At 39.2% G+C, this 17,213-nt stretch overlaps 1 protein-coding gene across 3 annotated transcripts in view; it reads left to right on the top strand.

Annotated features, from left to right (window-relative positions):
- Positions 1-17,213, top strand: part of grik2 (glutamate receptor, ionotropic, kainate 2) — a 221,194-nt gene that overhangs the window by 192,729 nt on the left and 11,252 nt on the right. Inside the window, exons 15-16 of one of the 3 annotated variants that reach the window (XM_062399698.1) lie at positions 6,428-6,678; positions 6,970-6,997. In XM_062399698.1, the coding sequence (XP_062255682.1) occupies positions 6,428-6,678; positions 6,970-6,997 (279 nt within the window). Of the gene's footprint in view, positions 1-6,427; positions 6,679-6,969; positions 7,129-17,213 lie in introns of those variants that run through there. The other 2 variants (XM_062399700.1, XM_062399699.1) reach the window with 2 other exon arrangements.

The following is a 17,213-nucleotide window of genomic DNA, read 5'->3' as shown; positions in this document are numbered from 1 at the left end:
GTAATATACCTGGTTAAACAAAGTTAAACCTGAGGATTTTGCTACTCTCAATACTCACAAGGCATCTTTATAGAACTAATTACTAGAAAAATACACAGCTACGAAGAATGACGACTGTCTTACTCCAGTGCTGCCTGTTTATATCACAAAGCTGTTGGAGCGGTGGTTATTGTAACAGAACCTCCAGCTGATGTGGTTGTATTGTATTTTAGAACTATTCTGTTTGGATTTCTCTCTCATTCATTATGTCAGAGGGGCTTCCACATATATTTACTGATACTACTACGAGGGTAATTCATCTTCTGACACCTTGGCATATAAATATATAAGTATATTTTGATGTGTGTGCAGCTCTGTCAAATGAGCACACACAGACTGTGGGCTTTGGGTTATGGATAGATGCCTGAGATTCAGACTATGACAGAAACTGTATATTTAACATTTTGAATTATTGTCTTTCATGAAAGAGTCACTTTCGAGGCTTTCTCTTACTTGTCATGAGATGGAGGCAGCTTTGTATATAAGACTGATCTTACATACATATTAAATATTGAGGTATATTTCATTACATATAACATAAATACATACTAACCCACACACATGTAATTGGGAATCAGGAGACAGTTTCAAAGTGCTAGAAACAGAGTATCTCTGTAACCATAGTAAATCAGTCACACCACGGCTTGGCCTCTGCCAGCAGAGCCGCTGACTACTGAGCAACATGCATGGGTATAAATTATCTATCAGATGGTAACTTTCCTCTCAACCATCTGAATAACTCACTGCTGTAAGGTGCTGCTCTTGCTCTGTGTTTAACAATCAAGAAGACAATAAAAAAAACACCAGCCGAGCACATTGCTTTAAAACTGATGCTTGCTGCTGGTGCAATAGTTAAACTGACAACAACAACCAATCACAGTTTCCTGCTCGGGACACACAACATAACCAACTTCCATGCTAACGTGCCGCGCTATAGCCATAGGGGAAATACATGGGAGATCAACTTCACAATCAGATGAACACACACCAGGTTCACCAGCTGCATTTGACTCTTTCTGGTGTTTGATGACAGACTGGGCCGGTATTTGCATTGACGTGTTTTGATTGCATTCAATTAAACCTGATTTGATTGGCTGGTGCCTCAACGGCCGCTGGAAACGCTTTTCTCAACTTCTCTCACACGCAGCTCTATGAATGAAGCTTAGTAAGATGTGAGTAAACCTGTTGTGGTGCGACTTCTTCCCTACAGCTCAATGGAAGGGAAATGAGAATTCTTATTATCAGCACAAATAAATATCAGTATATTAAAGCTTTGTTTGGCCTAATACCTGATGTCTGCCTCAGAGTAACTCATCCCACTGACTGCAGGCTGTGTGCGTAATTTATTCTGTAGGAGACGGAACAGCGGCTGCTCATATCACCTTTGAGGTCTATATATTTGCAGGCGCCCCCTAAGATCTTAATGAATGTGACCCAGAGCAGATGATGAGCTCATTGGATGGACCCACTGGGTGATAATCTGATGATTCTGATGAAAACTGCAGAAACCTATAAGCTCTTATCTCGCGGCTTCCTGTCTAAACCTGTCGTCATGTTTTCCCTCTCACAGCCACTTTACACTTTGATGTCTTCATGTTACTTTTCTACACAGGACACTCAGTGAGTACATCGTGTGTATCTGCACTGGATAGTACCACAACTGTAGCATTCAGAACTGCACATATACCAATTTGATTTATTTTTCAGAGGAAGTAGACAATGTTTAAAGATAAAGAGTCTAACCTTTAAATTGCAATATTATAAAATGCCTTCCACGAAAACTCTGCTAAATAATCATTTTAAAAACACCACATACTGTCCTGTGTTTGTAAAATAATTCTCGAGATGCAGATGAGAAACTCTCCCTAATAGAAAGACAAATCTTTTCAGGGTCAGGTACTGCAGCACATTTATATCTGTGTTTTTTTTTTCTTCATTGAGAGAAAATGAATTAGGATGTGGTGAGCTATAAACTCTGATCTGGCAGATTACTACATGTCTCATTCTGGATTTAGTACGGCCTGCTCCGCTGTACACTCCCCTGAGTTGACAAATTAAATGGCTCTTTTATGGACATACACGCAAAGGCCTGTGATTTACATTCTGCCAAATACCAGCCAGACCATCTGATCACAAGATGCTCAGTCTATTTTCAGTCTTATCTCAACACAGCACTGTGTGGACAGCTGTGTTAAGATTCAAAGAGCAACAATCGAAACCAGATTCTCAGCGAAATGTAAACAAAAATGTAAAATATACTTTTCATTTCCCAAAGTCTTGAATCTCTGCCATCTGATTAACCACACGGTGTCATTATCTTCGAAAAATGCACTTCAAAATGCTTTACTCAGATTAGGTTTAAAATTTCAAGATTTATATCTTAAATTGTTTTAATAATTAAATGAATCCAATTATTCCATGATACAACATATTGTATGATGAGCATTCAATCAGATGTTGAGAGCTCTTTGCAGATACAGTGAGTATAGGAGGGTAACGGATATGTAGAAAAATACCACAATAAGTTGTAGTCAGAAATCTACCTTTTTTTTTTACATCCATAGTACTTCTGAAAAAAAAAGAACAAATATAATACAACATTTTGAGGTGTGCTGCCATGATGTGCAGACCTATGACAACATTTATGACAAAATGAGAAAAGTGAAGACAGAGTTTTTGTTATTAAGGGTGTTTGTGGGCCGGACTATTTCATTGCCATCTTGAAGTCACTGTGAAGCAGGAAGTAATCAGGTAGTAACATGAGATCCATGGATGGATGGATGGATTTGGGATGTGGTAGAACACATTGTCAGTAACATGTGCAGCCGACAAATCTGGAGGAACTACTGTATCTTATGCAGTCAAGGCAACACTGAGCTGAATCTCACAGGAATTATACGACGTCTTGTGGAGTTCGTGCCTGAGGCTGTTTTGAGAGCAAAGGTTTACTCTGCTCATATGCTAATAGTCATTAGCGAAAAGCAGTCGAGTATATTCAGCATCTTATTTTCACTTGGTGCTAAGCGTCCCTGTCACCGGTTAGAAACATGCAGGTGTTTCGTCGAATTAGCTGTAAAGAGTTGAGCTGTTGAACAGGCCTAGATTAAATTTGTCTGTTGTTGGTTTGTGTACATCACTGTCAGTATAGTTTGTGAGAGAAGAATTTCCAGTCTGTAAGATCAATTTAAAACCACAAGTGTTTGTGAGATTTCAAAAGACTGTATGATAGCGTTTCATTGTAGGTCACATTTTCATTCTGTAATCATTAAATATAGCTTTCCCTTTAGCATCTGGGACAAAAAGTTGATAAAAAAAAAAAGGTGTGTTAGATTAACTGTTCTACAGATTATTTCAGTCTGTCAGATTCATGACGCTCCTTCTGGGACCAGAATCATATAACTGCAGGAGGTTATTAAACCTACTTCACTTTTGAAGCAGGAAAATAGATGACACAATTGTGGTACCAACCTACAGTTAAGAATCGTCCAAATAGCAATTGAAATCAATGTATTGTCAATGCACGATTTGTCCCAGTGGTAGCATGCACATGGTGAATAAATGGGAACCGGGAATAAAGCCCATTAGGATCCCACAGAAGAGAGCAGGTCATAGTCATCCCAAAGCACAACAGAGAAGGACCTGGTAGACAGATATGAGACAAACAAAGAGCCAGATCACTGCTGCCAACAAACAGTAGTTTGTCAGATGGCTGGTGAAGACATTGGGGTCCTATTTGTCAAAGGCCAAAGACAATTCAAATGGAGCCTACATCAGTGGTAAGTATAAAGTCTGAAGGTAAACTTGACTAAAGCAGTATCAGCGCTATGTGTCTCTGAAATTGAATTATTGTGCATGAACAAACTTGCTGTGTGTAAAAAACAGAAGAATCCAGAGAGGGACTTATTCGTAGCCGAGTATAAAGGCTGTGATGTTGACAGAACCTTGAAGTATCAGAGCCAAGGCCGAGCTCCCAACGCCATCAGGCTCCCCTTAGGAAAATGGTGGAAGATCTGATGGTGTGCAGTATATTTTTTATACATCTCTAATATAAAACCCACTGAGGAAGGAAACACTGTTGCTTTCTTTTCCGCAGAGCGACAGTCAGTAGGCGGTCAAGAGGCATTCGATTGTTCACCCTTTTCATGCTCATGTGAATGTGGTTGACACAACTTTTGCCAAAAAAAGGCAGCTGGCAGAGCGCGGCACAGGTCTCGACTGTATGACACGGTAATCATTTTCATCCTGCACATTTGTTTTGATCAGGCAGAGTGGGCCCAGTTTCAAGGCTGCCTGTTACTTGTTGTAGCGGGTGATTTATCTGACAAACGTTGGCTTATTGTTCCACTCCAGGGCTGAAGGGAATGCACCTACTCTCGATGACAGTGAATAACAAGAACCGGAGCACAATCCACATTCACCCTCACCATGGAGATAGATGCTTTGGAAACCCGCTTGGCGCTTGCTTTGAATTAAAGAGTCCGATACCGGAAGCCCTTTAGTGGAGATGAAGGACAGAGGAGATGTTTAAAAATGAGAACACGTGACAGCAGCCACACCACCTCCCGGCTGAGAGCTGCAGCTCTAAGCTCCAACATGGGAGTGCACTTTATTATTATCACTTTTTAGAGTCTGTTGGGGCCACTAAATTATATGGTAGCTAACTGGTTCTGCATACTAACTACTTCTCACAGAATGCTGCTCGGCCAGAGCTACACAACCAGAATGTTTTCTAATCCAAACATGTTTTCCTCTCAGTGCCCAAGGGAGAGTTCATTTTAAGTGTTTGTGATAATAGGTGTTAGAAGTAGTTTTTTTCTTCTTTTTTTTTTTAATTAGTTAAGCTGAATTAGCATCCTGATTGCAGCATATAGGCTTGTACCACAGAGAGGTTTGAGGAGTGTGAGTTTTTTTTCTTACAAGTCTTTACCCTTCAGGTTTAATCAGGGATCTCAACATGTGACTGGTTTTGATCAGCAGAGCAGAGGAAGGGGCTGCAGTGCTTTATCTGAGTGGAGAACGACAGGATTAAAGGTGCAGGTGTTGCTGGGAAAACCCAAAAAGAGGGTAGAGTTCTTTAAGTGCTCTGCAGACATCTCACATGGGCAGAAGGGAACATTACGAATCTTGCTTTGGGAACGTTCACCTATTAAGCCTGGGAAAGGGCTCACAATGAAAACGTTAGCACGGATTGACATGGCAACTGGTTTTAATTAGACCACTATACAGGTTAAAATGAGTGGAACTGTGAGTCCCCATTGATGTATTTTAGGTTTACTGTTGTTGGGCTAATGGGAACAATGGCATGACATTTCAGTCATTCTCACTTTTGTCATTGTGCATATGTACATTGTATATGTACATATGAATGTCATTCATAAAGGGACTTTTGAATGAAATTCTCCAAAACACAATAAACCCAACTAGATACAGAAATGAAGGAGTAAAACTGTGCTTTGCAGATTTGGGAACACAAGGGACATAAGAGGCTCTATAACCACAGCATTAAATAAATAGATAAAATAAATAATAACGATGGAATTAATTATGGCGGTATTTGGCTTTTAACCCAACTATTGGATAAATATTGGATACAATTATATGCATACTAGAAAAAAGGCCTGGAAAACACTAAGTCCTACCAGACCTGATGGCACAGTCAGCTAAGTATGTTTCATAACTGAGGGGCTATTATAGCTAAAATTAAACCTGAGAGGCCTTTGAGGAAAGTAAGGGTTCATGTCAATTTAAACCTTTGTAATAGCTTAAATTTGAAAATTAAGCTATTATGAGGAACTATTTTAACTTAAACAGCTTAATTTTCTGCTCCACTTTCTGGAAAAATGTTATGAAAACGATTTCACAAATGACAGACTCAGTTGGACACATGAAGCCAGGAAATTGCTAGCAGGGAAGACACAACCTTCTTGACACGGCCATCGGAACAACTGAATCAAATAGAACACCCACATTTCAACAACAACCGCCACGGACTGTTTTGTCATTGTAGAGTTCAAGTAGGTTTTGGAAAGTCCAACAAATTTAAATCTTCGTCAACGAAATGATAATCTGAAATATGTTTATTAAAGAGCTTACCTAAGGACAACATATAAAGACCCTTTTCACCATGATTACCCAAACAAATGCACATAAATGCTTGTAAAACAGTAAAGGAATGAAAGTCAAGAGAAACAAAGAGCAGTCTGCTTTAACTGTCACTTGAAATATAACCATGGGTTTTGCACTCAATACTAAAACTAGAAAGTGATTGATCATCCGAGTCAGTATTCAGTAACGCTACCAAACCATGTTGTCCCCTTACAGACAAGATAAAGGCACTGATCTGGTCATGTTGGGTGCACACGCTGACCGCCTCTTTTTGGTCCTTCAGGCTCTCCGTACAGGGATAGGATCACTATTGCCATCCTGCAGCTTCAGGAGGAAGGGAAGCTGCACATGATGAAGGAGAAGTGGTGGAGAGGAAACGGCTGTCCAGAGGAGGAGAGCAAGGAGGCCAGCGCCCTCGGAGTGCAGAACATCGGAGGGATCTTCATCGTCCTCGCCGCGGGACTTGTCCTCTCCGTGTTCGTGGCTGTGGGGGAGTTCATCTACAAGTCCAGACAGAACGCGCAACTTGAAAAGGTAAGAACCACCTCTGACAGTCATCTTTGCCTTGTTACTTAAAACAATGATAGCAGAATTTCTTACCATAACCACGTTTGCCATGGAAGATAGTCTCATGGCAAAGACAAAAATATTTAAAAATGTTAACAAAATGATACAAAATATATGCCAATATATTCATTTTATATTTTCTAATAAATAGATTAAATAGATAACCTTTTTTGGCAATTTGTGGAAACTCACTTTAATGACAGTGCTATTTCATATGCAGTAAGATAAGGTTTGGTTTCTTTGCATTTATTCACATAGGCCCAATGGCGACAACGAGATAAGAAACGTGAGGAATTCTGCTGTCACCATGGATCCAAGCTAGACTTTAACCACCATCTCAAATGACCTCAAGTGAAACTCCAGAAACTTTTTTTTTCTGTTGTAATCTAACATGATCTAAAACTTCCCAAAACTACTGAATTGTGTTTTTCTTTCTGACACTCCCGAGGGAATGGGAAACATGATTGGAGCGCTGGTAGTAATATAGAGTTGGACCATGAACACTTGCACTGCAAATGTTTGCTCTGGTGCATGATTCACGTCTTCAGCAGCCACATCCACTAACCCTGCACCTCCCCCAATCACTTCCACTGTCCATTTCCACTCTGCAAACTGCCATCCTGCCTTTACTGAAGCTGTCCTCATTTAGCTCACACATACAGGATCTTTTCTAGATCAGTGCAGGAACTTAACACAAGACCTGAGCTTCCCTGCAACATTGTGACGATTTAAAGTTGCTGATACCATCACCTGCACCATTGGAGAAATACTGCAGGGCAACTGAACATACAAATAACTATAAATGGAAAAAAAATGAAATGACTCCTTGAGTACATGTGCCTAGGGGACTGGCAATTGAAATCTAATCTCATTGGTCATGTTCAACAACTCATTGTAGGACACTATACAAAATATGAGTACATTCAAGTGATGCTTATATTATTTCTGATGCAGCCAATCATATCTTAAGTGCTTCTCAATTTTTACACAGGGTCTGGTCTTTTTATGAAGCTGCAACTGTATACACATGGATTTTACTACATAACTACCTGCTGTGAAGCAAATAACTCTTTAACTTTATATAGCATAGTTTGTATTATATATGTAACATTATAAATCTATGTTTTTATACAATGAAGGATAAACTTTGCATTTACAGTCAAAAGGGCAGTAATTGTTATTTATATTGCATAAGTCTAATGGGAGATAGGTGCTAGCATTATAGCATAAAAGCTGTTAGCCTGACGCTAATATAAATAACATGACTGACTGTCACACTTTTAATATATGTAGTTTCATCACCATAATTGTTGTAAAAGCAGACATTTAATAGAGAATAGATAGGAAAGGAACAGAGAAAAAATTATGCCACAAATTACATGGAGAATAAACTGTGTATTATTGCTGTGAGAAATTTCACATTTTAGATGTTTTGTAAAATAGCAGTTTTTTTATTTCTGCAGTTATTAATATATCCGATATTGAGACAGTCTCTTTCAACATTTGATTGTGTTGATTAAACAATGTTTCAACTTGGCCAAGTGGCCAAGTCATTTTATGAAGGGAAAACACTCACAACACTCACACATGGTATTACACAGGTATGAATGCACCTTATAAAAATTTCACATAAACACACGATCACAGCCTGGAGATATGTTTTGAAAGCACAATAATAGGTGTAAAGGCATTGGTAGCCAGGGTTAATAAAGATACTTCATCACATTTCTATTTACCTGCTGAAATGTGTCCGTGACCCGCAGTCATACTGCCTCCTACACAACATTCAATCACATGAACGGGCAAACATGATGAGTAGCTTTCACCTTATACACAGTTTTCATCAAATGATTAAAAGGATGAATCAGTAATTAAAAAACAAATTATTTACTTTAATACTTTAACTGAGCCTCAAATTATAAGAAAAAAATATTCTGCTCAGGGGGCTGCATTTATGATTCATAATACTAGTATGCAATTAAGATGACGCACATTTACAAAAACGATACTTTATTACGAGATTATATAAAGTTTATCGTTTATCGTTTATCGTTATCAACAAACCCTTTGTATTCCCAGCAGTTAAAAAGTAAAGTTAATTTATACTTGTTTAACTGTATTATATTTTAAAGGTCCAGTGTGTAGGATCAGTAATACATTACCCACCCAATGTCTGTTAACTGTGGGCATATGATATTATCTGTTCAGTTAAAACACACATAAGAATGATGAGATCAAATAAAATGGTAAGATAATGAAACATTATGGGCAAACCAATTTAAGGGGAAGAAGCTAAATGAAAGATGAGTAAACATCAAGAGAGAAAACTTACTTCAATATGAAAATCATATATACACATGATTTATTTAACCTGCACACAGACAATCACATTTTCCTATGATTGAAGTAGCATGCTACATACTGTACATTTGGTATTAAGGGGAGCACTGTTGGGGGACTAGGGCAATAAGGAACATGATGCAACCCGCTCAGCCTTGTTTTCTGAGGTATGTTGGATGCAGGCCGAGTCTGCACCATGTATCGTGGGCAACAAAACTGCTTGGGGTACATTAGTTGTTGCTCTGTATTATTGTCGGGGATGATGTACTTCTGGCATTAAGGCTGCATGATGCTCAAGAGGTACATGATGGGCTCTTTACATGCTTATTGCCTGGGGTAAATTACATGTTACATTATGTAGGTGGCCGCTGGTTGCCTTATTGCCTCTCGGACATACATTGCTGTGCACTCAATTCACTAAACACCACAGGTAGAAAATAATGACATCAATTTTCATATGTACATCCACTGGTTATTTCTTCAGGTTGGTGCAGGCAATCATGTTGGCATCAGTGGTTCAAATTGATACTGCATCCATGTGCTCCTTGGATGATCCAGTGTTCTGAGTTGGGATGTGGAGTCTTCTGATTGCGTGTGTTAATGTGCTTTTATTAAGTCAGAATGTGGGAATGACACAGACGTTACAAAATGTATTTGACTACAATTAAACTTATTAGGAGTACACCAAATAAACTATATCTCTGTGGAGACAAAATCTAGTACCAGTTTACAAATGTAATGTTGGCAAAAAAGATATATATATTTATTACCCAAATGTTGCTGACATTAACTATATTTTTAAGGCGGCCATATGACATCTAAATTTCAAGAAGTTATATAAAGCGATCGCAACAACTTCCCGAGATGTTGTTTCAACTTGAGGGGCCGCACGTGAATTTGTACATTCCAAAACACATTTTTCCAATAATTTATAAATGCACAATTTTTTTTACTGAGGCGATATATTAACATTATTCATATTTGCATCGATAGTTTTTTGTTTTTGTGAGGTCCAATCCAGCACTGCTCTTCTCCCACACAACGTTAATCTTCTATTCAGGATAAGCTAAATAAATAGACACCATGAATACCAGCAGACACCACGCAGCAGAGAGCAGGGATATAATTTCTCTTTTTGTTTCAGACTCTCCATTCAAATTGCAACATATCATTTGCACAGTCGTGCTGACATTGGAATGCTTGCACTCTATTTTATGCACAAATACCCCTCCTGTCATTTGTACTGCACTCTGCCTTGTGGAGCACTTTCATTGACACACTTGTCACTCGTTTGCTTTGGTCTGCACAGTTATTTCCTCAGAATTGAGACAAAATAGAATCACTTGATTGCTACAACACAGGGTTCGACTATAATTGGAATCTGAAGGCCGTTTTAAAGCTGCCCATGGCAAGTATATGCTGATTCACTAAACTCTTTGTTGACTGAAAACACTTGTGAAAAAGCATTTAGGCGGTCATTGAGGAGTAAAGCTCTCCACTGAAACCCAGATTAATTAAATTCTTTGAAGTGGGTTATCAGCAGTTTAGAAGGAAGTTTAATTTCTGGGTGAGTGGGTCTCTAGTCTCTGATGGCGGCCGGGGAAAGTCCACAATCACTTTGATGTGCTCCATAACTAAACCTGCTCACAGTTCAAAGATGTTCAATGATGCACTACAGCTCCTGTCTCCCCAGAAGCCCAGCCTGAAGAAAAAGCCATACGTGGCTGCCAGTGATAACCACAACGGGCTAACACGCCAGTGCTGCTAGTTTGTTACATTCACTGAAATCTGCATTATGGACAGTCTGCTAGCCTTCAAAGTTCTAGATTGTTGCTCTTCCCCCTGCACGCCACTGAGAGTAGGAACATCTAATCGAGAGACGGGTAGCGTTTAACCAGAGGAAACCACTGTTCCCGCTTATACATTTGGCCTTTCAACAATAGGAGCTCAAAATGTGTGGACATAAATCACTGAATAATCTTCAAATGCATGTTTCTAATTAAAAAAAATATATGGTAGCTCTGAAAGCAAAGATCAAATATAACACCTTCTTTTCAGTTGATATTAAATATATTTTATCTGGAATATGAAAATAATCTGCCACTATAATGAGCTGGCAATGAGGCAGCAGAAGTAGGCAGTGATCAGTGATGTGTATTTATTCATCTGACAGGTAATTTCCTTGTTTTATCTGATTTGTGAGTTAAATAAACACCAGCCAAGTCATTTGTAAAGTTGTACAAGAGGAAACAAGGTTGATATATTGACTAACAATGTTTCAATTTATTTAAAAAAAAAGTAGTTTTTATCACAAGTATTTGCTTGTGATAAAGTTCGATAAGACAAGGTTGATGGTTTGGGGGGTATTAACCATGGTGAAAGACCAGATATGCATCCAACAAAATAATGACTTTAGTTTTTAAATTGCAAACCTGAAGTGGACCTCAATCTTCTGAATTGTCCAGTGTGAGCTTAATTCCAAGGATACTGGGTTACATTTAATTCCTTGGCCCATTCCAATTCCACCTTTAATCCAATGCCACTCCAAACACTTTGAGCCACCTACAGTTTGCCATCTAAGAAATAATTGTTGTCATGCTGTCCATGCAAAACTACAAAGCATCAGAAAGTGAGTCCTAATCAACCTTCTTGTTTCTGTTGCCAGGGGTTGGTAATGACTAATGTGTGAAGTGTATCAATTTTTTATAGAACAGATCTGTATTGTCCCCAGTTCTCATTAAGCAGGACCATTATATAAAATATTTAAAAAAGGCCCCTACCTGAAAACCAATATAAGGATCTAACCCTAAAAAATGTAATTAGAGATGCTGTAATGTGTAGCCTGTGGATCTCACAGTCCAGTGCTCATTTGCATCAGGCTTATCGGTGAAAAAGGAACCATATATTTTTTGTTTCATTGCTGCCGGCTTCCTATATAATTAAATACCACCAACTTTTTTGCAATATGGGGGTTGTTTTCTCACCATGATGCTGCAAGTGTCAAGTTGAAAAATGTGGTGCTAAGCATCTTTTTGTTGTGTTTCACATGCTTGACAGTGCACATCCTGCAATTTGCATTTTATAATTACTTCTTTTCTGTAACATTAAAAAGGAGCAAAAGTAGCAGCTAGTCTTCATATAGTGAGCCATACACCCTCTGATACATGTAAGGTACTGTTAATAGTATTTTTAATGGTTAAAGAGACATGTAAACACCGTACGTATATAATTTTGAGATTATGGCTTTCACAAAACAGGTTGAAATACATCAAGCACTGTCAGAAAAACATATACACTTGTTAATCATTTTAATCGAAATATGAATAAACATTTGATAACTTTACAAACCACAGACCTCTGTAGGATGGTCATTTTGATTTATATACCAAGAATATGGAACCTCTGTCCCTCATGTTCTGTCTTTCTTATATGTTTCCTTCGAATTATTTCAGTACGTTCCATCATCACTGATAGCTGGCAGCTCGCTTATTTCAGAGAGGCTGTTCAGATCCACAGACGCATATGAAGAGAGATCGCTTCTGTTTCTGTGCACCAAGTACAGAAGCAGCTTTGGGTACTTGGTCTAACTTAGTACAAGTAACCTGTAAGTAGCTAACTTCCATAAATTGCACGAAAGTAAAAATGTTCCAACATCTCAAAGGCTGTGTAGTCAGGAGTGTAGGTGTATAAAAAAACAAAACTGCCATGTTCTTTAGTGACTAACCAAATTACAGGAGGTGGCCATCTGCAAAACATGAACTAGCTTGAAAAACAAAAACAAAAATGGAGCTGCACGAAATTAAAATCCAGGGTCAGTTAAGTAGGGCTTAATTATTTTGTCCAAACACATAAGTATTCAAAGAATTTTTAATAGAAATGAGTCCTGATTGTCTGCTCAGGCTCAGAAGAAACTTGAGTGCAGCGCTGCTCCTGTTGCCATGACTGTGACGTATAATTGTTATCACATTAAATACCACAGGACTGTAGGGTACAGGCATTAAAGGGTGCACCCCCCCCCCCCCCCCAAAAAAAAATGATGCTTGTTCACCCAACATACAGATGATTTGTCAATGGACAAATGAGCACATTTTTGTTATAAAATGAATACTTGATATAACTTGTACGTTTTCACTCTTGAGGGAGCTTTGTCTATATTTGTGTTGTGATCCTGTTTTGTGCCTAGTGATAATGTAATTTTAATAATGGCCGGACCTGATTGTATCAAATGTATTAAATACTTTTCAGCTATAAGATGTCAAACAAAAGGATTTCTCAAATATCTGCATGAGTAAAGTTGTCACTGAGTGTCGGACAAATAGAGATATGAATCTCTTCCTCAAAAGAGTCAGCGTGTTACATATAAGTTAGAATAGGAAAATTACTCACACTAATTTCCAGTTAAATCTTTCAGAAAACTGATTTTGGACTGAATCACACGCCTCATCGCCTTTCAGCTCAAAATGTCTCTGTCACCCTCATTCTAGTCTGTTAGATTTCCATGATTACCATGGTTGTCCCCTTCCTCCCTCTCCTCCCCCGCCTCCTGCTCCTTTCTCTCCTCTTCTGTCCCTTGCTTCCGTCCCTCAGCTCCTCCCCCGCTTCCTTCTCCCCCTCCTCCTCCTCCCGCTCCTCCTCCTCCTGCTGCTTTTCCCTCTCTTCCTGCCTGCTGCTGAGGCTGCCGCAGACTAACCTGGCTCGCGGGGTGCAGGGACCGCCAGCTGTTTGTGAGGAAACCATCTCATCAGCACGCACACTCACACACACATACACAAATGCATGCATGCATGCATATGGATGCCCACGTAGAGATGTCTGTGCTCAAAGGGAAAGTCTGATGATTCAGGTGGTTGGTCTCAGTTACATGGCAGATTGGAGTTTTGATTTTTGACTTTTTCCTTGTGAGGAATAAACAGATTTGGTGAAAGAGCTTCACTTCTGTAGCACCAGTAACAACAAGGCAGAGGACAGCAGGCCAGTTCAATACATTCAAGCCCACATTCCCCGGCAGATTACATTATAACACACAACATCAACCTCATGACAGTCTTGACACAAGATACAAAAATTGCCACCATGACAGCTTCGGTAAAGCCTCAATCTGCTACTCAACTGGATCGTATTTCAATCCACCTTGAACAACTAAGAGCTTTTCCATGTTGGAATGCTTGTTACGCTTCTCCATCAAAACTTGTCTCTGGGGCAGGTGGTTAACGAATCAGATCATCTAACTTCTGTGACCCCTGATCATTTCCTTCAGCACACAGTCAATTCCATTTGGGTTAAGAAATGCACATGGTCCTGTCTAGTGTCACATTTAGATACATTGCAGGTAGTATTTTGGAAAGTACCCCTTTAAATTTGTATCCCACCAAATGTGAGTTTGACAGGTCTGCGTACCCATACGGGGGAAAGCAGGTGTGGTAAGGACAGGTGTGCTTTCTCGGCCTGAATTGAATATTGTGAATATGCAGTTATTATCTTGGCTTCTGTAAGACCTTTTAGTTTAGTTGCTCCTCTAACAACTTTGGGAGGCCCTGCTAGGGTCTTTGTCTCATACACTGAGTGTCTGGGAGCATTTGACTCTGGATTCTGATGCACATGCATATGATGCGAGTGCCATCCACTTGCAGGAGGACGCTTGTGGTGTTGACTGTCCAATGTGCTATTTTCTAAATGAAATTCATTAAACACCAAATCAATGACTGAACAACTGAGAAGGAAACCCTTGCATTTCATTTTGTAATATTTGAGGTTTATATAGATTTACTCTCGCCCGTGTTTTTGTCTCATATGCATAATAACAATCAGTGTCTTATATGCTGGTCGCTATTACTGCAGGATTCTAATATTGAGATTCGCCACCTCAAAGGAACTGAAAAAAAGTGTTGTCTTATAGCCCCTTTTTCTTCTCCCCAGGAAATGTCTGATTCTACGGGGGTTATTACCCAGAGACCATCCATGGTCATCAGTCGACCTGTGTCAAGTCCATGTAGCATCTCCAAAAATATATTGATACCCTTGCATAGAGCATAGATGCAACACATGCTGATGTACCACACATGCAAACAGGTGATACAGAAGCAGAGTACAGTTGTCTCACTGGAGAGGACATTTTCTTGCACTTAGCCCCATGCTGATACGAACATGTATAGTGTATGACAAGGCCTTTAGTGGTTTGAATTGTGCCACCTTGTATTATAACCCAGAGGTCAATGAGCTGTACCTTGTTGAGTAAAAGGTGTATTTGCACTGAACATTACATGAAGCTCCAAAACACCTAAATAGAACAGTAGGAATATACATCCCTGGTTGACTATGGAGGTGGTCAAGGGTCTGAATGTCAGGGATGGAATGCTCGCATCACAGTAATGCTGTGACTTTGAAACATAGGATGTATAACACTTGAAACCAAATGAAAGTTGAGCTCAGAATTAGCATGAATACAAAACTATATCCCTGCATTTTGTTGGTCTATGGAGGTTAGTAAGGTTTACATGTAACTCCGATCTGCCATGGGTCTGCGGGGTCTATGGGTTAAAAAAAGAAGCATGTCAGTTCACACCTTGCACCACATGGTTTCTTTAAAGGCCATATTCACACAGCAGATATATCTGATAATGCTGTTAATTTCCAAGCGCACACTTTTTTTTCAGGTTGTTTTCATAAAATCATACTTTTTCAATTTATTCCTTACGACTGTGTTGTATCCAGGACACCGACTTGTTTGTGGATGAGCACATGCCACAAGGAGTTTGCACCAATGCACATGTTTCATACTGATCTTTTCAATTCTGTCATCCCTAATGCTTTTTTTTATCTTTGTTGAAATCATTTTTTAAAATATTGCATTATCACACATAATTGGACAGTAGCCCTGAGGGGGTTCTCTCAGGTTCTCTCATAATGGAGGAGACAATTTACAAAAGCTGAAAGAATAGAGAGTTAAACTGAAGCTTGGGAATCACCCAAAAATATGTACACCTTTATTACACATGGATTTCATTTAGTACATATTCACCTTAATTCTGCTACAACCGCTTGGTTGTAGTTGAATACATTCCATTCATAATGTACGACAAGTTAACAGTGCGTGCCATGAAAATTGAACACATATACAGTTAAAGTGGAAACTGGATAGAGTGATCAAAGATATACTAATCAACCATTTATGTGGATCAAGAAAGCTTGGGAGGGAATCACTCCTGTACAAATGCAAAAGTAAATTTGGTTAGGTTGCAGTGATAATTTTGGGTCTTTTTTTTTTGTTTGACATAATATCAGTAGTTTTCTTCTCCTCTCTGTGTCTATCATTTGAGTTGCGCACTTCCAAACGAACCGAGCGCAGAGACAAGCTGAATTAATCAATGAATGTGCATCCATAAAGTAAAATGTAACTTATTGGAGAAAAGTATCGGCCATTACGTGATGAGAAGTGTTGATATTGTGGCGTCATTTCAAACAAATCAACGTTTAAACTGAAGCGGGTCAGAGAAGTCAGCTGAGTCAGTGTCAGTTGTGAGTGTGTGTGTGTGTGTGTGTGTGTGTGAGTGTGTGTCTGTTTGTCTGTCAGCGAGAAAGAGAGAAAGAAAAGTGAGTGTGTGTGCGTGAAGGAATGCAATATGATACCTCTCCTATTTTAAAATCCGCCGTTACCTTTTCCTCGATTTCAAGGACTGTCATACAAAAGCAACACAATTTGGACAAGCCTGATCACTGTAAGCAGTTGCCAATGTAGTCCTTTTTTTTTGTTTTGGACCAACAAGAGGACGACAATCAGAACACAGGTCAATCACCAAGCAAAATCAAAGCTGTGCTGCACCAAAGCTGGACGGCAGCCCAGGGGATCCACCACTAAAACAAAAACTCAAAGCATCTAATCATTTACTGCCCACAGGGCCCACAGACACACAGTCAACTGAGGATTATATGCGCAGCCTTGCCCCTTACCATCTGCATCACAGCCTCACAGCTGCTCCTCCTCCATTCAAGCTGAACGCAGCCCATTATTTCACTCTCACAGGTGTGGAACTTTTATCTGTTAGACTTTGAAGAGTAGACCAACAGTGTTCCCTTTAAACTGAACCCATTCCAGATTCATAGGTACTTTCTAAACATCTACATATATAATCTTCTGATTGCATTTGGCATCCATATAGAATACG

Source organism: Platichthys flesus, chromosome 11 (assembly GCF_949316205.1).
Source record: "Platichthys flesus chromosome 11, fPlaFle2.1, whole genome shotgun sequence".
Taxonomy (NCBI): Eukaryota; Metazoa; Chordata; class Actinopteri; order Pleuronectiformes; family Pleuronectidae; genus Platichthys; species Platichthys flesus.
The sequence above is the reverse complement of the archived record's forward strand: the minus strand, read 5'-3'. Positions and strand labels throughout refer to the sequence as shown.